This window comes from Lepisosteus oculatus, chromosome 5 (genome assembly GCF_040954835.1).
Source record: "Lepisosteus oculatus isolate fLepOcu1 chromosome 5, fLepOcu1.hap2, whole genome shotgun sequence".
Classification (NCBI taxonomy): domain Eukaryota; kingdom Metazoa; phylum Chordata; class Actinopteri; order Semionotiformes; family Lepisosteidae; genus Lepisosteus; species Lepisosteus oculatus.
Genome location: NC_090700.1, coordinates 1,563,579 through 1,590,340, shown reverse-complemented (window position 1 = coordinate 1,590,340; position 26,762 = coordinate 1,563,579). Strand labels below are relative to the sequence as shown.

Sequence of the window (26,762 nt, the reverse complement as noted above, 5' to 3'; positions counted from 1 at the left end):
ATTTACCCTTCGAGATTACTCGTTAAAAAATAATAAGCAACATTTTTTTTAGAGAAGGACTAAAATCCCTGCTGTGGGGAGGCATGCTCATGTCAAGAGAGAGCTGCAGCAAAGTGACACGAGAAAAAGAGCTCCACGCAGAACACCTTCTGCTATTTTAACTAATTAGCGAGGACTAATCAAGGCCCTTGCTAATATTAGCAAGCGTGTGGGAGGAGAACATGGCAGGCAGCGCAGAGAGGGGCCTGCTGGCTCTGCCGTCTGGGGGCGCGCTGTGCCCCCTGGCAGGAGAAACGTGCCCGCAAAGCACATGGGGGGGAAGTGCTGATTTGACAGCCTCCTGCAGGGGTCCAGAGCTTCGGCTGCAAGGGGCTGAAGTCAACCGTAAACACAGAAGGGCGACGAGCAGGAAGAGCCCGCTGGGCCCGTCTGGTAGGGTTGGTAGCTCCTGGATGCCAGGCCAGCCGGAGTATCGGCTTCAACAACGTGGCTGGGCAGCTTGTTCCAGACTCCCACCTCCCTTTGAGTAAAGTGCTCTTTTTTTTCCCTGCATTTAATGCACTTCCTCACAGTCTCCACTTGCGCCCTGCTTCACTGTTAACAGGGATTAAACCTGGCATGACACAACCAAATTGTTTCAAAGTCCGAGAGCTTCACGGTCAAACCCTGTCACGGGCGAGGCTGTGAGAGCTGTCCAGTGGTCACGAAGACAATCGGAAAAATCCTTGCCATACAATTAAAAACAAACAAACAAACACTGGATCTCTGAAGCCACCCAGCCTAATAAACTAAAAACTGCACTTAAATAAATCTTCTAGAACTTCACAGATGGAAAAAAATATTTTTTCCGGCTGAAAATGAGCTCAGAGGTGGCTTATTGGTTAAATATTGAAGTATCTGTGCAGGAGGGAACAAACTGACCAAGAAAACTCAGGTGAAACACAGCCACAAGCAGCAGGTCCGACACGGCAGGGGCTTCCTGGCCCTCGGCTCGCAACAACAACAACAACAACGCCTGGGGCCTGGCAGCCTCGGGCTCCGATTCTTCCCCGCTTCGGCAAGTGAATCGAATAGCCTCCCCTAGACACCCCGCAGAGGCCTGACAAAGGTAAGGGACCCTTCCCACCCCCGAAAAACCAAGCCCTGAAATAATTTTGGGGCTTCACTCAGGTCTGTAGAGCCCACTCAATAGCAGAGCGCCAGGCTGGAGGGAGAGATCACCCCTGCAGGCCCTGAGCAGGAGACCTTCCCTGAGGGAGGATAGTGCCTTCAAGAGCTGCCATCTGCTGGCAGGCATGCTCCTCAGCCACGGAGCAGGAGGCTCCAGGCTGCGTTTAACATGGGAGACTCCCCCATCACCAGCAAGGCCAGTTCTCAGCCGCAGGGCCAGAAATCAGGAAAGCCAGGCCCCGCTGCAGGGGGCTCATGCATGCTCTCAAGCCGATAATTTGGAGAATTACTTTTTCCGACACAACAGTTCCTGCTGGAAGCTTTTAACACCCAAAGGGGCGAAACGTAGTTAACACGGTCTGAAACGGCGGAGGCGCTAGAAGTCTCGTGTCAAATAACTCGCTGTCGGACAGCATTGACATCGCAATCGACCTCCAATTCCACAGACTATACAAATAATCTCTGTACACCCCGCTCAGCTCTTTACTTCAGGCCGGCAGCTGGGCGTCAGTGTCAGTGTCAGCTGGGAATGTTTTACTCTTTTAACTGCGCTTGTTTCCTGTGATCTAATTAGTGGCCGTTTTGACTTCTTGACACCATCAGTGCTGACCTGACCCCTTGTTTGGAAGAAGATGACACCCCTGCAGAGGGCCAGAGTGCCTCGAGTTCAGGCTGAGGGGAACGGTCTGGCAGCTGCAGTGGTTCTGGGGTGCACACTCCCAACGCAACGTGTGTGTCATTTAGAAACAAAAAAGGTGTTCGGGACTGAAAGAATCAACTAGCTTCGCAAGCTCTCTGGACAACAACCTGCACTTGTGTAGTGTCATGTACTTGACAGGCTCTGGACGAGCAGGAGGGAGCTGGAAAAGGCCAGTGGGACTCCCGCCTCCGGGCCGCACTGGGGCAAGTGAGGAGCCCTGCCAGGGCACACTGACCTAGCCAGGTGGCGATGAGCGCCGAGTCGATCCCCTCGATGGGCTCGCAGATCCTGGCCACCACCGGGTGGACCTGCTGGGAGAGGTAGTACTGCGTGTCCAGGCTCAGGGCGTCCTGCTTCTGCAGCTGCTCCAGGGCGTAGGCCCGCTGGCTGGCGCCCAGGTTCGAGCCGTCCTGCGGAAACAACACCCATGAGCTCGGGGCCCCTCACCGAGACTTCCGGGTGGCCGATACTCACTGCTGCTGCTCAGGGGACTTTCTGTGGTTTAACTCTACCGAGATGTGCAGGACTTGGGCAAACTACTCCCTGCCTCAAGGGGTCTAAACCATGTGTCCAAGTCTGGAGCCGCAGGCGGCACTGCTGACTCGTTCCTTTCCCGGCCCACAGGCCCACAGGCCCACAGGCCCCCTGCTGCCTTCAGGGAGTGTTGAGTCTTCTCCATCGGTGGTGATGTACACAGCGCGAGCCCGCACTTTGGCTGCTGGGCATTTGCCTGCATCTTCCCGGATGTGTGGAAACCCAGCTACTGAATGCAAGGATCCAACACATCCTCTGACATCACCAGAAACCAGATCTGTAAAATCCTGCAGTTTGCTACACAGCAGACATTGATTGTCATTCTTCCTTCTCCAATTACCCGTGATTATATACACACCGATACACTCCGCCGTACTCTAAAAGCTTGGGACCTGACGTAAATTAACATCAATTTTACTGCGAAAGTATAAAAGGGAAAGAGCTAATGGCTTTTTTTTATATTGAAACTAACACTAACGTAGGTGTGAAATTACAATAAATCCCGTCTCAATTTAATATACATATATTTAAAAGAGAGAACTTGAAATTCATTAGCCATCTTTTGACATTTTCATTGAAGTAATGAAGTCTCCCTGTTTTAGTTGTTAGTCAGTGGGGTTTCTTAGCCTATTATCAGCCAGAGGGTCAAGATGGGTCGAAATGCACCACCCACACCTGCATGAAATAGCTGTGCTTTTGTCAGAAACCCTCAGGAGACGACGAAGAGGAGCAGATACGCGGGTGTCACGGGCAGCTCTTCCTCCGCCAGGCCGAGGCCCTGCTGTGACTCCAGGGGGCTCAGGCCTGAGAGGTGAGCCTCCCACACAGTCCCGCTCACCTGGCAGATGATGTAGGAGACAGTGTCCCCAGCCTTCACCTTCCTCCCTCCCTGAGAGTTGATCCACAGGGCCACGTGCACGTGAGGCAGGCTCTTCTTGTCAGGGTAGTCCTGCGGGTCCTTGGTCAGGGCCTGCAAGGAGACGGGTACAATACAATAACCGCCATTACCCCTGAGCACAGCACCACCTACAGGGCCGGCCTGCAAACTGCACCCACACATTCTGTGCACAAGGATTCAGGCCAGACAAGGGAGGCAGGGGGTGGAACCCCGGTGTATGCAAAAGTATTGTTTAGGGCTTGTTATAAAGCTTATGTCACAGGATATACCTTAATTAAGAAGTGCAAGACAGAAAACAGGTCCTGTACATAGTGTACAACACTGTATTAGTTAACTACAGTAAACCTATAATACCGTCACTTAGTGAAATGCCATTGCTGATTATATCACCTCTGTGCTTGGGTCTGTACACTGGCTGCCAGTGAGCTTTCTAATAGTTTTAGAGGAGCAACAACCACATAGGATGTCCTCTGTATATCAGAGCTTTTCCTATATACAGCCCTGTGACCCCAAAACAAAGATGATGAAACGCTAAATAATTTTAAACCAAGCTGAAAACCTCTTCTTTGCCTTTTTTTGTACTTAACGGCAACAGATATCGTATTTGCACAGGAATGTTTTTTGTTTTTGTGCAACTCTCTGGGGTGTCCTGGAATTGAGTGACCTCTGTGAGAGCACGTTTCTCTCTGACTCCAGCACACAAAAGGAGGAAAGCTCAGAAGGACCCTAGGGGTACCTCCACCCAGTTCTGAACCGGGGCCGAGCCTTGACTCGCTCCTGAGGTCTGGTCAGATCACGGTACAAGATGCTCACGCTGTCAGAATGGGCTTGCACTCACTCATTTCTCATCAGCGGCGTTGGAGAGAAACGTCTCGACTTCTTACTCTCAGCAGAAGGGAAACGTCTACGCAGCATACAACACACACGGCTAACGAGCGAATTGGTTTTGCTCAGTTGTCAGCCTTTGAAGAAGTGGTTCCATGTGAAGAAAACCCAGGAAATACGGAGTGCCGTTTCTATATGCAAGTGGACCAACACTCTCACAGCCTTTACCTTGTGGATTTCAAACTGGCTGAGGGGGACGGTGCCATTCACCACACTCTCCCCAATTTCCATCAGGCGCCTCTGGATGTTCTCCACAATGGTGTCCCGGGGCTGGTCGGACAGGATCTGACCAATGACGTAGCTGAAGGGGAGAACGCAGGCTTATTGAGCAAAAAAAACACGGCACCCTACTGTGACTCACAGCACCTTCCCCGACCAAACATCTCCCAGCACTTCATGTTAATGGGAAGTATCCATTGGATTTCTCGGACCGGTTATTTAGTCTCCGTAACCAAATAAATTCACTGACGGCAAAGAAACCTTTTATGCATTTCAAACGGAGCACAAGATCGTGAACTTTGTGAAAGTACTGTAAGCCGGCGTGTTGTTGCAAACCCCTGGTCTCACCACAGGCGAGAGAGCGAGAGTTTGGGCGAATTGCGACAGGAAGCGGCCCTTCCTGCTCACCAGTCTCCACAGTGGCTAATGTCATGTGACGGACGAGCGAACAAGTACAGGTTGTGCAGCAGACATTTAATCGCAGAAATGTTCCAATGTGATCTGACAAGGCAGAGTTAACAAGTAAGTTCTATTTATCGGCAAAACCGTCTCCAAGTTGGAAGCAATACCTCTATTGGATTACAAGAGCTGTATTCACAAGCCTGCGTGTTTACAGTGTCATAAGGCTACTTCATGTCACTGGATGTTTAGTTGCCTTGTTCTGAATATTAGAATATGGCGCTGCGCAGACCTGGAAATTTAGTCTATTTTATGATGTGAATTGGAGGTGTTACACTAATGTCTACATTTTACTCTTATTGCAGTTTGAAATGCACTCAATGCTGATTCTTTCTAACCCCGAAACAGAAACATCGCATTGCAGTTCCCCTTTAAAACAAAGGAATCTAACCACACACGTACTGCAGCTTTTAAAAAACTGGAACACAACTGAAACCATTACCTGCACTTATTAGAAGAAAAAGCTAAAGGAAAGTAACGTGTTCGTAAAAGAAATATAAAACTTTCTAACATTTTCTCACTCGGCTAAGCTTGGACAGGAAGTGCAGAGTCCGGGTGCACAGCCTGGAAGAGCCTGATCTACTGAATGCAGCCGATGTGGGCGACTGAAGTGCCAAGAGCACATGCCATCTTAAAATACAAGCAAGAAAATAAATCCAGGATAATGGGACTGTTCTATTATCTTCGATCTGCTCTGCTCCGTGTAAACTGGGAACGAGATGTAGACAGCTTTCTACTCATTTGGGAACTTGGAGAGAGCACAATCGCAAAGCCCCGTCGTAAAGATCTTAATGCCCCAATAAAGTCTCTGTGGCCCTCTGCTTAAACCCAGCAGCTGACAGAGAGCAATGGAAAAGAGCAATGAATGAGCAGTAAATAACCCGGTAATCAGAGAGCCCTGGTATTCACAGGCAAGGCGCCCAAGCCCTGCCAGAGGACACTCACTTCCCACAGTCCTTGGCGAGGTCACTCCAGTCCCTCCTGACAATGTCCAGGCCCTTCAGCTCCTGCTTGGTGGTGTAGTGCCCGTCCCCTGTGGACTCCACCAACAGCGCCGCGTACTTCTTCTTCTTCAGGAGCAGCAGGGACTTGAAGATGCCATCGATGTCGATCTCCAGCAGCTTGTACAGCTTGTTCACTTCGCTCTTCACCTGGAAGAAGGAAGAAGAGCAAACACTGAAGCCCTCTAGCCTCGGGAGCAATTATCTCCATCAGACTGCATTTCTTCCTCTTCCTCCCCAACCTGTTTGGAGCTGCTGAACGGCGCGGGCCTCAGTTCTCCAGCAACAGCCCCTGCGCCACATGGCAAAATCACAGAGGTACTTTTCCCACACAGCTGCCCACCAGCGGCTGTTGACTGGTCGCCCTGCGAGCTCCACAGAGCTGGGATGTACCAACAGCTGCAGGAAAGGGACGGACGTCTCCACCCGATGTGACCGCAAGCGCTCGCGTGCCTGCACATGTCCCAGAAGTCCCTGCTGTGCCTTGGCCAACTTGGCTCCAAGGGATCCTGGCCTGACTCAGCCAACTAAGGGGCCCAGGTTCGAACCCGCAGCGCCTGGACTGCAGGGACTGCCACACAAACATGAGAAAGACTACAGACGAGAGGGTCCAGAGACAGACCATCTTGCCCTCACAGGCCGTCATCTGTTAACCGATCTGAGGAACTCCCCCAACTGTCGCCTGAAAGAACCCTGCTGAGGTCAGCTTCTGCTCCAACTGAGTGGAGAAGAAGCCACAGGACTCGTCTACCATCCTGATGTTATAGTTAGGCCATCTCGTGCGATTCAGAACACGCGCAGAGACACCGCTGAAATCCGATTGGCTGAGAGGGTGATTAGCAAGGGCTGTGCCTGCCACTGCGATGTGTGCAGAAGACGCTAACTGCAGCCCAGAAGAGGATGTGAAGGGGAGACTATAAGGCTGAAATGGAACAGTACCTTGTTTCCCAGTTTAAAGACCTCTTCCAGGTTGGTGCTGTTGGTGTTAATCATGATGGAGTCTGTGTCACCATAAATCACATCCAGGTTCATCTACAACACAGGGGCACACAGACGGTCACAACGCCATCGCCGCATCATTTAATGTTCTCAAAACATTCAGATCACTTGGTCTCCTTAAACTCCAAAACCCTGTGTTAAGCAGATGAGCTGAAACACTGAAAACTGGGAGCTGTTCCATGATCTTGGAAAGTAAACAGTGCTGAGCAAAAAAAGTTACACAGCAGTGACAGTCACTTCAGTAAGGATATTTTGTCTGTTTGGAAGTTGATGGCCTTGGCCTTTTGTTTCCAGTTTGGAAACTGGAAACTGGAGGATGAAGATACATTGTGTTCCCAGTGGCCCCATTACCTTCTGCACCATGTCCTTGGTGTGCATCAGGATCTGAAAGAGAACGAAGAGGATGACGTTACATTCCAACTTGCACAAAGAGTCGGGTTGCTTAAACAATGTGCTCTGCCTATTGTGAGCTCAAGGAGAAGTTAAATAACCCCTTCACTTTCTGGAATCGTATCAAGAAGTGCAAATGCCATTCTACAAAAAAAAAAAACCAACTAATTCATACTTATAAAGCGTCGCTCTTGCAAGATTTTCCCCCTGTCCTGGAGCACCTCTGTGTTTGCATTCCACACAAGCTCTCCATTATGCTAACAAAGGGCCTAATTGGACCAGAGCAAACTGCTCTTCTGGTTTGCACACAACTAGAAATTACCTTTCCCCACGGCTGAAAAGGCACACGGAGAAACAAAAAAACCCAACAAAGTTGTCACAAATAAACGGCACAGATCAAGTAAGGCGCAAGGGAGCCAACATGCCAGCAGAATGGATTTTCCCTGCTGATGTTTGCCAATTCACTTGGGAAAAACTCGCTTCTGTGCTAAAATGTGCAAGTCCCCCAGAGGCCGGGAGGAACCTGAGACAATCGCAGCGGGGCTGCTGACGAGCCCCACTTCATGGCCAGTTGGCAACGACAGGCATCAGCTTGAAGTGCCAAAAGCTACAGACCACAGGGTCCGCACTCCCTCTGTATCCCCTACAGCACAGAACAGCTCCAGCGCCTTGAATCGCCAAGCCTGAGAAACCCGAACATGCCACTGAAGTATCATGAAAACTCCCCTCCCCCCAAAACAAACATGGCTGTAATTCTGATTTCCTTAAACATATACATTTAATGCAGTACAGCTGTGGAGGGGAACTGCTGGAGAACTTAGCCTTTAATGTCAGACGCTGTGGAACAAAAAAAAAATTAATTAGCAAATCTATTCAGTAATTCAACACTTCGCAACAGAAAATGCCTCTGTGATTTCCTTTTAAATGCAGGATAATTGGCTAAGAGGGTTATTACTGACATTCAAATGGAACTCAGAATCCCCACACAAGCAGAGTCATAATAACAGCTAATGATCTTAATCAGGAGTGGTTTTGCGGCTGACAATCCACTCGTCCCCAATTCACTCGTACATCAAGGATTTTCCCTCTTTTTCTTCCCATTATTTTTGCAGCGCTGGCGACGCAGCTGCTGAAACACAAAGATTAGCCACAGGTGCCAGTGACAATCCACATTAATGAATTATTAGTTATTAATGCAATCGGCAGGACAGCTTTTGAAGATGTATGATTTGATGTCCTAAAAGGGTCCCCGATAGTCGAAGGTGCCAGACCAGGGTGCCACTTACAAATGTTTTCACTGGGCCATTTATTTTCAGCCACACTGCACAAAATAATTAAATCGCATTTTCTTATTACAGTAGTGGGGTCCTTAATGATGTTTCTCCCAAAAAGCACGCAACCACATAAAATTCCCCGATTAAAAAACAAACACACAAATGTTATTCAGCATCACGGTCTGTAAATTTCAGGATGAAATCAAATTATACTTAAGTCTGACGCAGCCTCTCTCCAGAAGGCAGTGCTTAATCATTGAAAGCTCTTTCAAGCCATTTACGAAGCGACGATGATTAGGGCTCATTTTAGTACGGAATTTTTAATTGCTGCAATGTTAGCAATTAACATTGAGATGTTTAATGGGCACCATCCTTCTTCCAAGTCTATTACAAATTAATAACACAAGATCAACCTCTTCCCAGAGGTGGACAGTGGAAACTGAGCAACCGTGCATAAGAAGGATAAAATCCACAGCTTTTTTGCAGTGTAGTGTTGAGGGTCCTGGATTTTAGACTAGAGGGTTGAGGGTTCAAATCCCAGGTGAGACTCGGCTGTGACACTCTTGAGCCAGATACTTCCTCTGCTGTACAGATGGTCCCCCGGCTCGCCACTGTAAATGACAATTTGCTCTCAGTTTCCTATTGTTTTTACCTGGTACAATGGAGGAATAAACAAAACAATTCCGTTTCAAAAGCAGAAAAAGGAAGCAATTTCTCGGCTTTGCCCCGCAGAACCGCGAAGAAAGGAATTCTTGGCCTCTGCCCCTCTGAAAACCGACACGCCGACACAGAGCTCCCCCCTGCTTTCGAAACGAAAATGTCAAGCGGAGTGCACGGCTAAATTTAGCGCGCTGGAAGGCACTAAGAGGCAGTGGATCAAGCTGGAATTAAAACGGGTGCAGAGGGAGCCCCTGGGCTGACCTCTCTAATTAGAGCCGGATCCTAAAATGAGTCGACACGGAAAACCAGCAGCAGCAGCAGTGACACCTCAGCTTCCCCAGCTCGCAGCTTTTAATTAGCAAGACCTCTCCACCAGGGAGGAGCGCGAGGCTGCGGACAGCAGGACGGCATCGCCCCTCTCCATCGGCTCATGGGGGCCGGCTTGCCCCCCACGAGAACAAAACAGCCCCAGGGGTCTCACTCGGCGGCCACCCCTGTCCAGGAATCACAGAACACCCCCCCCAACTCCCAAACGTCACACCGCTGTCCTGACCCAAGCAGGCTCAGCGGGCCCCGAGACATCTTTTAAAAGGACAGAGGTCGACAAAAAAGAAATTCCGTTTCAATAACTAACCCAGGCCCCAAGCCTCCGACGCTGAAGTAATTCACAGCCAAATAAGCTGAAACGCGATTAACTAGCGCGTGGATCGCTGCAAATGGGCGCACAAGTGCAGCGCAAACCAAGGACAATCCAAGCCCAGAGATCAAGCTTGGCCATGTCCGTCACCTGCCCCGGCCCGAGCGGGACACAGAGCATGGAGAGAGCGGGAAGGCCTTCGGCGAACGGCTCCCCCCGCAATTCACACTGCACCCCAGGACAGGCAGGAGACAAAGCCACCCTAACCCACTAGCACAAAGCGCCCCCGCGCCCCCCCCCTCTCCGCGAGGCAGCAGTTGCCAGACCCTGACCCACATGCCAGGGCTAATTTCGTGGCAGGCCTTGGCCCCGCGCGCCGCCCGTCCAAGACAATGCCTGAAACCAGACTCGGCCCCTCTCCGCAAACAGTTGTCCCCCGGTCACTCCAGCCCCGGGGCGGGGGGGGGGGCGCTCGGCGATGGCCAGCGCGACCGAGAGCCGCTGAGGCCCAAGTCAGACGACACGGCACCAGAGGGTGACCTTTCGCGAGAGAGATCCTAACAGGTGGGCAACGTCGGGCATAAATAATCGCGTTAAGCTCAGCCGGCGCAAACTGAGACAGCCGGCGCAACATCTTGTCATCAGCAATTGCCCGAGCTCCCTCTTTGCCCCCCGCGGGTCGCTGCCACCAAGGACACGGGGCTATTTCCGGCCGCAGGACTCATCTCCTTCGGACTGCAGTGCTGCTCGCGCCGCCGGCTTGCGGAGGGGGGCCAGCTGGAAAAGAGAAGGAAGGCGGTAGCTGGGGGACTGAGTTATTCCAGCCCCTCCATGGGGACTGACCGCACCACGCAAGGTCACCCAAGGCAGGAGGAGCTGCCAGCGGCGAGGCCGGCCCCCTTCCGGAGAGACGGCACCTTCGCAGCCCGGACCGCTCGGGGAAAAGAAATGCAAGACTAAATGTCGGTGGACACCCTCGCTAATTAACGAGCCTCTGCTAATGAGGCTCTGCGGATTATCCCCCGTGTCATGTGAACAGGTGCGGAGGGATGGCAGGTGGCCGACAGTCGGCCCATAAACACCCCTCGGCCAGCGCCTGTTACAGACTCACATCCAGCCGTTTACAAGAACAGGTTCGCAACACAGCGCTCTGTGGGGCAACGCCAACCAGAAACAAGCTCACTGGCTGACGGGAAGGATTTCTGACCTCCCTTGACCTCCCATGGCCTCCAAGCCAAGAGACGGATACTTCAGGTCCACTGAAGTACTGAAGGGAACGGTCAGCCCCTCCACGTGCTGCTAACACAGTTGTGCTTCAGATTCATTATCGAATGACCGAGCAGAGGCTGCTTCCAGACTAAAAAGCAGAAGGGAGGAAAAAGAATAAAGGGTCCTGCCGCTGAGCCCCATCAGGTGTGAGCGGGAGGAAAGCACAGGGACAAGGAACAGAGCAAGCCGAGCGAGCGAGCGTCCGGTCGCAAGGAGAAAAGCTGAAATCTGTCAATGAACAGAGGAGTTCTAAAAAGAGCTCAAGCATGGGGGTGAGGATGAGGATGAGTGTGGCTGCTGCTTATGCGGAGTGGGGATCCTGGAACCCCCTGGGAAAGGGTGCAGACAGAGGGGGCAGGGAGAGAGAGGTCTTCTCCCTCTGCCCCTCACGCCCTCCTGCCTGCCCCTGGGCAGGGAGTCAGCTGCAGCACCCTCGCGCCCGTGCGGCCCACACGCTGACCGGCACGAGCGACCGCTCAGGACGCTCAGGACGCTCAGGACGCTCAGGACGCTCAGGACGCTCAGGACGCTCGGAAGCGAGCCCCCACTCTCCGCCACTGAGCACACAGCCTAGCCCCGCCTCCAGCAGCGGAGCCAGGCGGGCGAGGAGCGAAGCACTCGGCACTTGTGGAACGGGCTCTCGGAATCTACTTACACTCATTTGGAAGTAATTTATCGGCACTCCACGGCTTTACATTCTCCTAATTGTCTCACGAAACGCATTTCATGTAAAAAAAAAATGGGATCCAGGTGTCCCCAGATTACAGACTTCCAATTACACGGAGAAGTCGCGGCCTGACATAAGTGATTGAATTAATTGCCCTCCTTGTCTAATTAGATTTCTGCTCAACCCCCCCCCAGCCCCTTGACACCAATCCGTGTCAAGTTAGTCACAGTTTTCATTAACCTCTGACCTCTGCGAGCAGATGAGCCGGCCAATATTTTGACAGGACTGACAGCTGGGGGAGAAGGCTGCAGCCCCTGAGAAAAACAAGTAGACCGCGCAGGGTCAAGGAATGCACTCGTTCTCCAGGCAAGGAAGGGGGGAGAGAGGGAGAGCCGCACCACCACCGAGATCGCCACCACAACTCAACTTTCTGAGCTGTCCGACAACTGGATTCCAAGAGAGAAAAGCCATCGACTTTAATTACATTTTGACTACCCTCTGCCGGGGTTAAATCCGCAGCTCGGCTAATGGCTTATTAATTGCGGTCAGAGCAACAGCGGCTCAACGCTGCGGCGCGCGGAAAAGCACAGCTTCCTCCTCGAGCCTCGGTGCAGCCAGCTCCGTTAGACTCGCTGACACTCTGCCAGCACGCACGCCTCACTCAACAGGGCCGGGTCCCCCGCGCGGTGCACCTCCGCGCCGTGGTGAGGTGGGCGTGGGGGGGGCGGCGGGCCAGCCTGTCGAGGCTGCCACACAAACCCGCTGCCTCCCGCGGCATCTGTGGGTCTCCCGCACACGCCTGGCACCCCCGCAGGATGGCAGGCAGGGGATGAGCTTCCTGTCAGCTGTGCGCCCCGACAGCAGGGCTGCCTAAAGAGCCTCTCATTCCTCACTCAAACCGGGAGGTGGGTTCAAGGACACATTAGCACACAGGATCAGCCTGATGTTTTAATGACAGACTTGTCTCTCTTAAAGCTCGCAGAAGGGCAAGCTGTAATTTAAAGACTCACGGCGAGCCATCATTAGGCCATCCACAGTGCCCAGGCGGGGGGGGAACACCGGCGCTCGGAGCTGCAGCCCGTGGGCACCAGCACAGCCTCTCTCCCGATCCTGCCGCCTTTTCTCCGACTCCTCATACAAGCATTAATCAGTAACACCCCCCTTTTCTCAGTTTTGTAGCCACAACGCTTAAACTTGTGGCTGGGCAACTACACGCTCATCGTGCCACAGGAGCTTCAGGCTGGGTGTAGTTTAGGTCGCAGGAGAGAAACGACCTTATTGAGGCCTTTTTTTCTAACAAGCTTCTCATTTCCGAAAGGAGACGCCGTATCCGTCCGAGAAATGTCACTGCCCCCCCCGGACTCTCGCGAGGGGCCTCTCTCCTGATCCGCCGACTGCACTTCCGCGAGGGGTGCTCTTCCAAGACGGGCCGCAGTGCTCCGCGTCTCCTTGCCACTTTCTGGGAACGCAAGTCAAAAACAGACCCAGAGGACCTCCAATCGCTACGCTTCCCATAACCTTCCCCACCACGCGCGGCACAAGCCACCTAACCACCATCGCAGGGAGGGGGCGCGGCCTGCTTGCACCCCGCCAGCATGCGGCCCCAACGGACTTTAAGACTGCCTCACCGCACGAGGCTCCTCGGGCCCGGAGCCCTGTGCGTCACAGAGACCGCAGCACAGCTCAGACCCCCAGGGGCGTGGGGACAGGAGCCTGCTGTTGCTCAGATGCCCGTTTCCAGGGCAAGACACCCCTCTTCTACCCTGCACCCCATTTCTTTTTCTCCCCTTTTTCTGCGTACGTACGCATCTCGCCGCCTGGCTCCCGCTCTGGGCTCAGACGTGGAGAGAGCCGTGACAAAAATAAGCTCAACTTGCCTTTTGCTTAAAAAAAAAAAAGAAAAAACAGGATTGTCCTGCCACCCTTTTGAGTGACAAAAGCAGACTTGTTGATTTACACACACAGTTAGCAGCTACTCAATGACAAACAATAAATCAGGGGCTTGGGCAGGATTCAAACCCAGAACAGGCCGCCGGTGCCAGTTCTGGACTCAAACCATTAAAGGCTGTTCGAGAATCGTTTATCTGGACCTCGCCTTGCTGCCAGGTTCAATTATCCATTTATTTTAATCACTGGTAAGCTGTAAGAGATACTCTTACAGCTGTGCCGCCGGTCCTTCTGATACAGTATATAAAGAATCCAATTCCTTTTCTAATGAGATGTGATAGAAAAAAAAGACCCCAGGCAGGCAGGCCGGCCGGCCGTGTGGTTGTATGTGTGGTCCTGGGTCTTATAAATAAAAAGATTAGTTATTCAGAACAGTTTGGCAGAAGATCCCCTCGTGAAGCTTGTGTTACTGAAATTAGAGCACTACAGCCGCAGTTCTTTGAAATGCTGAGATGCAGGGGATTAGCACTCTATTTAAGTGCTAGTCACAAATCAAATACTTCACCCCCTCTCTCCCCCCAGCACCAGGGCTTTCAGGCTCCCCTTGTTGACAAACAGAGGTGCGCTGTTACAGTTAAAAAGCATCTGCCCTTAATTAATGAGCGTAAGTGGCTCGGCTCCTCGTTAGGCATCGCGGAAAAGTCTCGGAATTGCCCCGGAGGAAGTTCGGATAAGGGAAAAAAAAAAGACGCCCATCTTGCCCTGCGACTGCAGGCAGAGCCCAGATCTCAAGGTCAGACCCCCCTGGTGAATTGGGCCAAAGGAAAACCCCGCGCCGCACGGAGAGCTGAGACTCTCCTCTCCTTCACTCGGGCTATGGGCGATACCCATGAGTGACCACACTACAGCACCTGTTGTTTTATCACATCTGAGCGCTTCCAGTGCTTCATACTGACTTCAATCGTCCGTCTTTAAAGAAAAGACAAAAGTTAAGCGAAAGCCTATAAAACTATTGAAACCTCTGTAACTGTACGCTGGTGACATGATTAAAATGGGCAGAGAGAGGCTTCAGAGACCATTCCCGAGGCGCTTTGTGAAAATCAGGAAAGTTTTCCACCCAGAACGTCCCTGCGCATCAGTAGCAGAGCTCCTGCAGGTGCTGAAACCCACCGGCCCCGACGCCCCGCTCTCCCCCAGCACACCCCGGGCTCCTGACTCCGCTTCGCGAGCCGAGCGAGAGCCAGCTGGACAGCGGAGGGGCCCCGAGAGCGGCCCCCACCTGCCGACTCCACGCCGCAGCGCTCGGGCCTCCCACCAGCGTCTCCCACACTGCTCCCAGGGCAGCGTCGGCACCGCCGAGTTCGGAGATCCACCCGCCGCAACCGGCAAGGCAACGGCCCGCGGACCGGCGTACGCGATAGACACAGTTCAGCGTCATCGCGCTCAGAAGCCTTCGCTGCCGATTCTGCGCTGGGCGAAGGCGTCTAGGCGCTTAAGTTATTCTCAATCACCTGCCACACATGCAGAATTCCAGATACACTCTCTATTGCACTGTAATCAAGCTTAATGTAACTATGACAGTGACTATTTGTAAACTATTATCGCCTCAGTTATGAAAGTGATATTAAATTCATAGTTGTAGCTACTAAACAGAGAGATAGCCCTTCTAAATTCCAGTGTTAAAGTCAAGGCCCCGAAATTCAGCTCGCGAAGCCTGTTCTGATCTGATACAGCCTCCAGAAATCATTCTTGTCACATCACTGGCATGCTGGAGATTCTGCTCCTAGACGCAATGGCAGATTAGCATTAATAATAGTACAAAGAGAAATTCCCCATCCGCATTCCCGGAATGGCAATCTGACACAGATTTCTCAAGAACTAGGAGACACGCGTGGCTCATGTGCTCCACCAGAGACAAGGACACACGGCTCATCGCAACAGAGGGGGGGAAAGGTCACATCAACGGAATACGAAGAGAGCAGGTCTTGGTGCATCGGCTCATTGTTTATTTCACCTGAGACGGACAATCACGAGCTGTCAGGTCGGAGGGAAAACCAACTTAACTTAAAAACAACCACCAAGTTGAGGATTCCACTGCAAGGACACTGAAAGACAACCATTTAAAAAAAAAAAAAAAAAAAAAAAAGACAAGACATGCCAAAGCAAGGCAAACCTCAGGTAGCGCACACATCTACAGTGTGTACAAGTGCTGCTCCTAACAAAGGTTTTTTTTTTTTAACAAAACAAGGAGATCCCTGAGCCATCACATTTGACTCAGACTTGAGAGCATTATCAGTCTGGACTCTCGAACCCGCGACCTTTCAACTTTCTAGGCAGCACACTCCACACAGCCGCCCGGAGCCGGTTCGGGCCAGGAGCTCCAGTGCTGTCCAGCAGCGCGGCGAGGGCACTTGGAGTGCCAATGTACTGGACACATTTCCCAATAAGGTTATCAGCCCTTGATGGGAACCAGATACAAAGACTTAGCGAGTCCTGTTTAGCACTGCCGTAATGCAAATCCAAAAATATTCAATTACACCTACTGTGACTATTTGTTAAGTCAAGTGATATCCAGCACAAATCCTCCTCTAAGCAGGGCGGCTGTGCTTGCCTGGACAATGCTATGCACGATCCTCGGGGCTGTGTGTCCTATTCCTGGAAACCCAGAAGTGCCCTTTGTAATTCTAACAAGCAGGCGCACACGCGCGGCCAGGCTCTGTTTACTTAGATCACGTTTCGCATGCCTCTGTCCGGCCCGCCGCAGCTAAATTACAGCTCTTAACATTGCAGTCATTTTCACACAAGGCCAATTTATTGACAAGGTAATCGGTTTAATTTTTCTCGGAGGAAGAAGGGGGGGTGGGGGAACGGGATTAGGCCGTGAAGCAGAGGCGTGCTTGGGAGGTGAAGTCATCCCATGAGACCTGCGCAGCAGAGCTACTGCTGGACAGACGTGGGGGAGCTCCCCCGGGCCCACACCGCCGCCCAGGCCCTGGAGGCAGAACCGGCTGGCCAAGCTGGGGTCTCCACACGCAGTCAGGCGTGTGGTCACAGCCACTCCTCCTCTCGCACCAGGGGCCAGGGGCGGCAGAGGCTCGCAGCTCCTTTGGAAAGACACCATGCTGCTCCCCGCTGTGCACGGAAAAAAGTGGCAAAAGAGCAAGTCGGGCTCCAGCGAAGAGGCTGGAATCCCGAAAGGGCAGAGCCGGGGCTGGTACACATCCCTCGACGCCCATAATCACCCACCCGTCAAGCCAGCATTCGGAAAAACCCACGTGGGTTCCCAGAAACATATAGCTGCACCTCGAAACGGAGGCCGTCTACAACGGCCAGGAGAAGCGGATCTTTATACTCGTTTCACTCCTGAACCCACGTCAGGGGCATCCAGAGAGCTGCGTTTTCCCAGCCGCAGGCCACACGGAGAACATCTCTGGGCACCTGGACTCCCAGACGTCCAGCTTTTTAAACCAGCCTATACTCATTAAAAACAATTAAACGGGGATGAAACAGTCGTATTACCAGTTTGATTAAGGATTCCATGGGGCAGCTGGACCCAGCCAGAATTAAAACGAGCAGAAATTGGGGTCTCAGGCCCCAGGACTGCAAGGTCTTGCCCTAGTGCGTTGCACCTAAAGACGGCTCAGACCCCGTCTCAGATTAGACCAAGAAAACCCGGGACCACCACCGCTGCACAACGGAATGGGCTGCTGATGAGAAAGTAGCTTTCACCAACTAGTTTGCTTCGGTGTAATAATAATCCCTGCGCAGCGCGTGAGGTCATGAGAACGCTGCAGCGGTCGTCAGGAGGGATTCTCATGCTCTTGCACAAGGAACAGGTATCAGCAGGCTGGCAGCTCCTGGATTAGAGCCTCCCAGCTCCGCACAGCTGTCCCGCCTGCCATCACCACCAGAAGCGCAGATCCAATTAATTTACACTGCCGATGGCACTTCTCCGAACTGCTGGGAGGACTATTAATAATGCCCTTCAACAGGCTCAGCAGATGCACACGACGTATTGCTTTCCGAGGTGTCAGCGCCAGAAAGGCCAGGGCCGACCGCAGCGTCAGCGGGGATACCGGGTAATTGTGATAATCTGCAGGCAGGCGTACTCGGCGTGCCTCAGCACCGCTGTGCCAGTCCGCTGAAGGTCGCTGGAGCCGGAGAAGCCCGGTACAGCGCAGCACCAGTCCCGGACAGGTGCCAGAGAGCAACGCGGAGCGCTGAGAACCTGCGCCTGTTTTATGAACAGCAGAAGTGGGCACCCCGCATGGTCTTGGGGACTTTACTGAAACAGTTAGAGGATTATTAATCTGGACTGAGCGAACTTTAGACACCGATAAAAGATTAAAAGAAGGCGAGGAGGATGGGGGCTCTGCAGATCCAGGGCAGGAGGCCACTGTTTCCACCAGTAAAAGTCTCTGAACTCGGAACCCAACCACAGCGACTCCCGGCCACCTCAGAATGAAGCACGAGCAGGACCGGGCACAATGGCTGGGTGAAACGGAAAACGGAAGCTTAGCGGGGCCTTCGTTAGTGTGTCCCAAAGGGGCTCAGCCAGCAAAGGCAAACAGCCGAGGGCAGGCCGAGCTCCGCGGACATGGGTTCGAGCCTGGGTCTGACTGCTGGCCCTCCCCAATGGCTCACAATCAGCTGAGCAAAAAAACAAAAGAAATCAAGGCTCATCTAACTATCAAACACAAAATAATAATCATAATAATTGCTTACACTTATATAGCGCTTTTCTGGACACTCCACTCAAAGCGCTTTACAGGACTCCCCTGCACCAACACCAATCTGCAGCCCCACCTGGATGATGCGACAGCAGCCATAGTGCGCCAGCATGCTCCCCACACCCCAGCTCTCAGTGGGGAGGAGAGCAGAGTCATGAAGCCAGTTCAGAGATGGGGATTATGAGGAGGAGCTGCCCTGATCTCCTAAGAGGGGAGACTGGAGCATTAAGGCCCAGTCATGCCAAGAATCTGGGACAAGACCCGCTTTCATCCGTTACTCCCGCCATCAGGAGGGTGCCTGAAGGACAGCGCTCCAAGCGCCCCCGGGCGACCTCACCGCTGCCCCGTCTGCAAAGGGGAAAAACGGAGCGCCGGGGCACACCACGTCCCCACCTGACAGGAGCTGGGAAAACGACCGCGGACCCGGACAGCTGGGCCACCAGCTACGTGGAAACTCAACCCACTGGCTATCTGAGGCCCCCCGAAAGGTTACGGGGCTCCTCTGGCAAGACATCAGAGAGCTGGCAGACTTCCCACGCTGCGCCAGAGAGCCGCCGCCGCCGCCGCCTCTCCGCGGGGCTCGCTCACGCCCGCGCTGGGAGCTCACACGGCTCAGCGCCCGGATCTCATTTCTTCAGGCCCGAAAATTTATTAGCCCTCTGAGCAGCCCAGCTGGCTGGATGGATGGTGCTGGAAAAGTGCAAGAAAATATCTAGCTGCTTCTCTCTGGGCCGATTCCAAAACGGCAACATCTAGGTGCCCTGGAATCAATATTCTGCGTTCTGACCAACATTCTTGAAGTCTTACTAGTGGATAGTACAATTTTAATAGACTTTAATTCAAATTCTACCCTTTTAATTCAATTCATTTTTATATAGTGCCTTTCACAACAAGGTTTCCACAAGGCTCTTAATGCAAGTGACCATACATGTTGTGAAAGTGGCCACTATATATTAACTATTTATATTCTAATTGTATTTATTGTTTTACGCTTCCAACACTGTTGAGATGAAAATACATTAACCAGTTCTAAACCTAAATATGCGTGTAGCTTGAATGCCTGCCGACTGAACTTTAAGAGTTATCATATCTGATTCAATCCAGTACTGCTGCAGGATGGTCACAATTCATTCAGGCCCAGGGGATTAATTTCAAGTGTGCCAAATACCTGTTACACATCTGCTTCTATTACGCCAATATTAAAAAACATGAGTAATTATTTTATGCAAGATAACTCACAAAGCTTTTAAAAAGAAAAGCAGAGCCCATTCTTTCACATGATTCAGACATTCAAAAGAATGACACCGCTCTCTAGTGGTTGAAACATAAAAACTTCAGACTCCCATAAAAACTTCAGACTGCTGAACACCAAATAAAAGCAAATAGTTTCATACCTCAATTAAGAAGACTATAAGGAGAAAGAACACACTTTATAAAGCAATTATAAAATGACAAGACGCTCCCTACGAAAAGACAGTGGTTAGTACTACGGAAAAGAAAAAACAGAGGAAGACTGTCAGGGTATACAGTTGGAAATGCTCTTTTTTATAATCAAGGGATGTCAAAATTATACAATTCACTAGCAAGACCTCATTGTGAAAACCGTGCTCTATTGTGATCACCACCTCACTAATTAACAGATGTTATTTCTCTGCAGTCCGTATCGGTCCGGAGAAGAGCAGGAATGTCCTTCCAGCGGTCAGGGTGGAAGAACTGAACCCTTAAAGCCTTGAGCGGAGCAGAACCGACTGCGAGGGAACCCGATACAAACAGTCGCAGTCCTGAAGGACCTTGAGGGAGTCAATCCAGCCAACTCCTCCAGCAACCTCTTTACACGGAGGGTGGTGGGAGTCTGGCACAAGCCGCCCAGCCACGTACAAGTCGATACCCTGGGCTCCTTCAAGCCACGGCCGGACGAGCAAACATCGACTACCAACTCCCAAGCAGCCCCCCGGCGGCAGGACGGCGCAGCCTACCTCTCGTCCTTTGTGCGTGACCAGGGCTGCGAGCGGCTTGGCGTAGAACCTGCTGAAGGAGAAGCCCAGGCAGCCGTACATGCTGTTCGCCGTCAGCTTGAGAGCCTTCTGCCGGATGTCGTACTGCGGAACACACGAGAGTCTCGGTGAAGAGGGCCGAGCTCACGGCCCCAGGCCAGACCCCTGCGGGGCCGCCGTCTCCGCGGAAGGCACGCGGCGGTACGGCTCAAGGTTTAGCTTCTGTAAACCGGTCCGGAAAAAAAGCGAGAGGTGCGATTTCCGATGTGGAGGGGGCCCGTATTATACAGCTGGGCACCTGGCCTGAATTGACGGAGGAAGATTCACCGTCGCGGGAGATCAAGACTGCTCTCTGGACGAGCTTTCATGAAGTTTCAAGCACGGCTGCACCTTCAGGGCGGAGCCGCTGCCTGATCACGACCGTCGGGAACACTAGATAAACGGGGAGAGGGAGCCACAGCCACAGGCACGCCTTCTGTCCCACACGGCACGGACACGGGGGGACGCTGTACCTGCAAGTAGAGGTCGGGGTTTAGATCGGGCTGCTTCATCATCTGCTTGACCTGCCGCCTCCTCTCCACCAGCTTCCTGATCTCCTTGGGCAGGACGCCCATCTCCAGGTCCGGGTCGGGCAGCTCGGGGATGTCATCCTGCTCCTCATCCTGAAACGAGACGCCCCGACATCCGAGGTGACGGCCAGCCCCCTGCATGCACACGCCCGCTCCTCACTGGAGCGGGGCACGTGCGGTGCTGCTTTGGGGTGCGATTTACTCACACTTTGGACAGACAACCTTACAGTTGGTTAGTAGATCAGTTCTGTACAATCCAAATAACTGAGAAAGAGCACTGTGAAGCACCCCTGTGGAAAACACAGATAAGCACCTCTGGGATGAACCCTCACAGCGCTTGGGAACGAGCCCCTTATTTACATTAACTCCCCACCCCACTCAAAACCACTGCTTCATCTGGGACATTGTCTATAAATACTTACTGCATTATAAACTGCGCTGGGCCTGAATTCGGCTACAAGCTCGTATGTCATCACGAGCTGGCTTAGCCACACTCGCGGGGAGCAGGATCATATCTAATACTCCTGCTGCACATACAGCTTCATCATTTGCAAAGGGAGGAAGGGCACTGAAGACTCAAACCACCGCAGGCGAACATCTCACAGCTCTCTGAAAGAGCATCCAATTACTTTTCAGCACAGATTTACCTCCGTCCTCTTCTGGGAGCCCGGCGCCACTCGATGGACAGTGGTGAAGCAGATGTTGAACTCCTGGATGATGGAGGGATACAGGCTGTTGAAGTCCAGCAGCAGCACGAACTTGTCATAGAAACCTGGAACACAGGAAGGCAAACCAATTGGAACCCAGCGCCTTCAGGGGAAAACTATGCCTCTCTCACCAGCCAGCAGCCTCCGCAGCGCTGCAGAAGCCGAGAAGACCAGTGCTCAGCCTTCCAAGGCTGTTTCCCATCTTTCCAACATGCGTTCCACACGGGAGCAGCACGATCTCTCGGACTCTGCACCCTACCCACAGACGAGCGCCAGCCAGCATTGGCGCTGCTGATGTCCAGGGGGTGAGGCTTTCCTCACACACGGAGCCCTGTCTGTATCCGCGGATTCGCAGGAGAGCCCTCTCTCAATCCAGTCTTACCAACTTTGGGATCCAGGACCAGCCCTCCGGCATAGGCAGCCTTCTTCCTCACCTTCCTGGACTTGCCCTTCCCCAGATCCACCTCTTCCTCGTCGTCCCCCTGAAAGCAGGAGAATCGGGGGTGTTCAGCAATGGGCAGAGAGCATGTCCCGTCGCTCAAGATGACCAGAAAGCCTTCCAGCCAACCAACCAATCCGGAGGAGCTCTGGATAAGCCACACCAGTAACGGAGAGGAGCCTGGGAACGCATGGACAACGCCCATAGCGGCCCTCGATCGTCCCCGTCACAGGAGAGGAGGGACACGAGGACACTAACCATCCCTCCGGATGGCACGCCAGGAACACCCACACCTAAGGTTTCCAGTTCTTCTACAAACCGAGGAGGATTTTTCCACCTAACGAGACCAGCAGTCGCCCTGGAGAGCCGCTGGGGCTGGGTGCTGAGGAAAAGGCAACTCACGGGGTCCTGCTGCAGCTTCCTGAAGACCTGTTTGTCAGGCACGATGTAGTCCCTCTCGTGGAAAGCATGGAGCAGGAGGAACTCGTTCCGCTCGGAGCGGCCGCCCATCAGGGTACGCGACTGCGAAGACAAACGTTCAGTTCTCAACGTTTTGTCGATTCGTTTTTCCCCCCCATTTGAATCGACTCAGCACCTGGCGTGATGGGCTACAGACCCGTCACACTGCAGCGGGCTGGGAAAATGCAGGAGCTGAACGAGAACATTAGTACTTAACGGACGCAAAAGCAACCTTTCTGGAAGAGTAACATCACAAAACCCCACCGGATACATCCGATAAAACGGCATATTCCAGAACTTCTGTCAACAGTTTATTTAACCTACAATCCATCCAACCCAACGTGTCTATTAGGCGTGTTCTGACATCGCCAGGGCCCAGCGCCCGCGGCGGTGGCTCACCATGACGTTCCCCGCGATGCTGGTGATCTGCAGCGCCAGCGGGAGCACGTTCAGCTCACACATGATCTGCAAGATGAACTTGGCGTCCATCCAGGTGTTCTCCAGCAGGTACAGCAAGCGGGCGGAGTCGCTGAGGAGACAGGAAGCGGGAGCAGGCTAGCAGCTGGGCACGTGGGAGGACAAGGGGCAGCCCGGGGCCCAGGGCCATCAGGTGCCCGAAAGAAGGCACCAATAACCACAGCCAAAAACTGAGCAAGGGCCAAAGTGGTGGAACCGTTGAAGAGGCATCCAGCAAAAAAAAAAAACCCGACTTAAATCACTAACTCGTGTCTGACAATCACAAGCGCAATCAATAAGCAGCACCCGGGCTCACCTGTAGTAGCTTTTGAGGTTGTCTTGAGGAATCGTCACCCTCTCCGTCTTGAGGATCTGTGCGACCAGCTCCGACAGGTGGTAGCTCTTGCAGCGGATCAGCTCTTTGGCCGAGATTTCGACATCGCAGATCATGCGGCCGCAGGCAGCGTTCTTCTCCGCGAAGCCGCTGCGCCCCTGGAAAGGCAGAGAGGGAAGACAAGTGTCTCATCCCATCCCTCCAAATACCACGCCCGCCCCCACACGGAGCGGGACACGGGAAGAAGGCTGCGGATCTCCGAGCCTTAAATGTGCGAAAAAGAAACTCACCCCAAGTTTAGGCATAGCAGACCTCCGCAGGCGGCCAATCTTGGACCAGTGAGGCACCTTGCACACACTGATTCTCTGCAGCAGGACTTCCAAATCAAACCCATAGATGTTGTGACCCTTCAGAAAAGGATAAAAAAAATAAATAAAATCAGTACAATCTCATGCCCAGATGTAAACCTGCAAAAGTTCTTGAAAGCAAAGAATGCAAAACCAAAGGTACAGCAGGACTGTCATGCGCTTACAATCACAATCTGTCCATCTTAGAGGTGAATTCTGCAACCTCAATGACAGCTCTTCTCCCCTTGACAATGACAGCCAGGACATTGCGGTCTCAGTGTAACTGAAGGTATGAATGTGCAGTGCACACTCCTCTTTCAAAAACCTGTGCCACTCACCACAATGACATCCGGGTCGATCTTGTGAACCTTGGCCAAGAAGAAACCCAGCAGGGTTCTCTCTGTAGCAGCTATCTCTACTTTAGCATTCTGGGGAGAACGGAGGAAGAAGACCATTAAATGTTGCACAGATGAAGCTAGCCCTTTCCAACAGGTGGCAAACCCAGAAAATCCATTCTTATCAAAAACCAACATTCCAATACCATACGTTACAAGAAATCCCCAAATAACAGGCGCACGCAGATCTTAAAGATGACACATGCTCTGCTTTACAAAACAACATTCTATGAATTTGAAGAAAGTCCAGCTTCTAAGCACGTGACCCCACCTGCACGCAGCAAGAGCAGACGGACAGACACCACTTGCCTTTCTATTCACAGCCTCCTTGAAGTCGTATGGGAAGATGCAGTCACTTGGTTTGCTGATGGCTAGAAGACAGAATCGGTCCCTTTAGTCAGCACCTCCGCCGCCTCCCGTGCTCAGACAAGGGGGAGCAGCCGGGCGACAGGGAGACAGGCAGGAGAGGGAGCACACTCACCGCAGAAGTGCGTCTGGAAGGGAGGCTGGGGGGGCGCTCTGTCCATGGGGAACCCCTGGTGGACCAAGGCGGCCAGGGACATGATCTGCAGCAGGGGCACAGAGCGAGAGAGAGGTTGCAGCAGGGGCCTGGACTGGACTGCAGGGGCACAGCCCTCCTGGGCTTTTTACAGGGTCCAAGAACACAGGAACAAAACTGAAATCTCAACGGGTAAAGGGTACAATACACTTTCTCCATGTGTTCTGTGCTCCCTGACTCAGGAATGCAGACCTATGAGGAAAAGTGCTGCAAAACATTGTGATGATATCAAGGTGTTTCCAGTTAAAGAGCACACTTGCCCAAAAACACCATATATTTTCATGAACACAACCCCAGTATTAGGATTTCCCACAGTGCCTTTCATACCGGTCAGCTGATGCCTTTGAGACAGGAAAGCTCAAAACCCAGAGCTTTTTACTCAAATCAGTCCCAGCAATTATGTTTCTCAAATCTCATTTCTCTCCCGCTGGGAATTCTGCCTGGTGTTTACCAGAGAGTGCAGCAGAGTGGAAGGTACACAGAGAAGGAGCAAGCTTGACTAATTGCATCCTCCATCAGAACTGTGTGAAGAAATTACAGCCTCAACCCCAGCTCAAAGAGCACTGCAGTTTAAGAAGGATGGCTCAGCTGATTCTCCCGAGCAGCCTGCAGGATCAACAGGGCAGCTCAAGGCACGCCTTTCTGATACACCAGCCGAGAGGACACTCTCATTTACAGTGACAGCCGGGAGACTGCCTGTTTATAAAGACCTGGAGCCCACCTGAGATTCGAACCCATGACCCTCCTGTGCCACAGCTCTTCCCACTAGTCCATGAAAACTCCCTGAACCGCGCAGCATCCCCCGTTTCTGATGAGGTACACCTGCCCAGATCACACACCTTTTTTGCACAGGACCTCCTCCTATTAATACTTTTGTCCATTTCATGTTACGGAACACCTGCTGGAAAGGCACAAGCCCCTTTATCCAATGCCCACGGACTCAACCATTCAGGAAACACGAAACCGGGAACCAGGGTTTTAGAGTGAGAGGGGAGAGGCTGGGTGGGGGGGCTCCTCACCTCGTTGTGGTGGGTTTTGGCATTCTGTGCGGTCTTCATGCTGATCGCCATGACAACCAGGGGAGGGGGGGGCAGGTCTTTCACCACGGAGACCAGCTCGCACTTCGTGGCGACGGCCTCCACTTTGCACCAGCTCACAGAGGGGCTGCACAGCTCTGGACAACATTCAACACAGCAGGACAGGCGGTCAGTACGCTCCGGCCCCCACTGGCCAGCACGCAGCAGGACAGGGGGGCGGTCATTACGCTCCGGCCACGCCTACATTTGCTTTCAGAACAAACGCAAATTGTAAACGCGAAGGTGTAGCAAATTGTAAATAATTTTGAAACTACCTTCCACCTTGTAAAAAAAAAAAAAAAAAAAAAGAGGTTCAAGCAGACAGCTGAACTCCACAATGATCTTACCATTGTGGGCATCAAGCACTTTCCTCAAGAGAACACTCAGCAAGCTGGGAATAAAGACAAGCCCTTTCCCGACGGAGACCTGGAGACCCATCCGCACAGGAGGGCAGCAGCCGGAGTGATCTGAACGCTCAACAGTGCGGCAGCTATGCCCTCACCACGGATTCAAACCCGCAACCCTGTGGCTGTGGAGTCTAGAACTCTCAGCACTCCCTGCACTCACGGGGGGCCCGGATGTCCAGCCAGCACGGCCCCCTGATCTTTCGGCCCAGCAGGAAGTGCTCCAGGCCGGAAGTGTTGGTCCCAAACACATGGGAGAAGGTTTCGCCCCTCAGGTCCGACGGCAACTGGGGCATCTCGGCCTGGAAGAACAGAACCGCACCAGGTCCACAGTCATCAGGAGGAAGTGTGGCAGGACCAGCAAGACCATACACAATACAGGACAGCAGGGACGTCCAGAGAGCCACTGCGAATGGCCAAGCTTGCATATACCCAAGTCCACCCCTCTGCTGTCGCATGATTTACTACAGAATACAGTCTGCATGGTAAAAAGACATAAGGAACCTTCCCTTAGGTGACACTCAAAGTACTAATGCACTGGCTTTACATTAATCAACTAAAACGGATGGTAACAGGCTGCGGGAAACTCGTTCAGTCTGTCCTCGAGGAGCCTCGGTCTCTGGGACTTGCTGACAACAGTGGGA

General features: G+C 52.6%; 1 protein-coding gene across 3 annotated transcripts in view; it reads right to left on the bottom strand.

Annotated features, from left to right (window-relative positions):
- Window positions 1–26,762, bottom strand: part of pola1 (polymerase (DNA directed), alpha 1) — a 78,029-nt gene that overhangs the window by 44,646 nt on the left and 6,621 nt on the right. For all 3 annotated transcript variants that reach the window (XR_001477883.2, XM_015341475.2, XM_015341474.2), the window contains exons 14-32: window positions 26,282–26,420; window positions 25,658–25,812; window positions 24,561–24,645; window positions 24,389–24,450; window positions 24,023–24,112; window positions 23,628–23,744; window positions 23,320–23,495; window positions 22,947–23,076; window positions 22,491–22,610; window positions 22,032–22,131; window positions 21,590–21,714; window positions 20,886–21,035; window positions 20,356–20,478; window positions 7,217–7,249; window positions 6,806–6,898; window positions 5,811–6,016; window positions 4,356–4,488; window positions 3,243–3,374; window positions 2,106–2,280 (exon numbers count right to left, since the gene is read on the bottom strand). Coding sequence is in view for 2 of the 3 variants with exons in the window: in XM_015341475.2 (XP_015196961.2) it covers window positions 2,106–2,280; window positions 3,243–3,374; window positions 4,356–4,488; window positions 5,811–6,016; window positions 6,806–6,898; window positions 7,217–7,249; window positions 20,356–20,478; window positions 20,886–21,035; window positions 21,590–21,714; window positions 22,032–22,131; window positions 22,491–22,610; window positions 22,947–23,076; window positions 23,320–23,495; window positions 23,628–23,744; window positions 24,023–24,112; window positions 24,389–24,450; window positions 24,561–24,645; window positions 25,658–25,812; window positions 26,282–26,420 (2,344 nt within the window). In the remaining variant the exon portion in view is untranslated. The remainder of the gene's footprint in view (window positions 1–2,105; window positions 2,281–3,242; window positions 3,375–4,355; window positions 4,489–5,810; window positions 6,017–6,805; window positions 6,899–7,216; window positions 7,250–20,355; window positions 20,479–20,885; window positions 21,036–21,589; window positions 21,715–22,031; window positions 22,132–22,490; window positions 22,611–22,946; window positions 23,077–23,319; window positions 23,496–23,627; window positions 23,745–24,022; window positions 24,113–24,388; window positions 24,451–24,560; window positions 24,646–25,657; window positions 25,813–26,281; window positions 26,421–26,762) is intronic.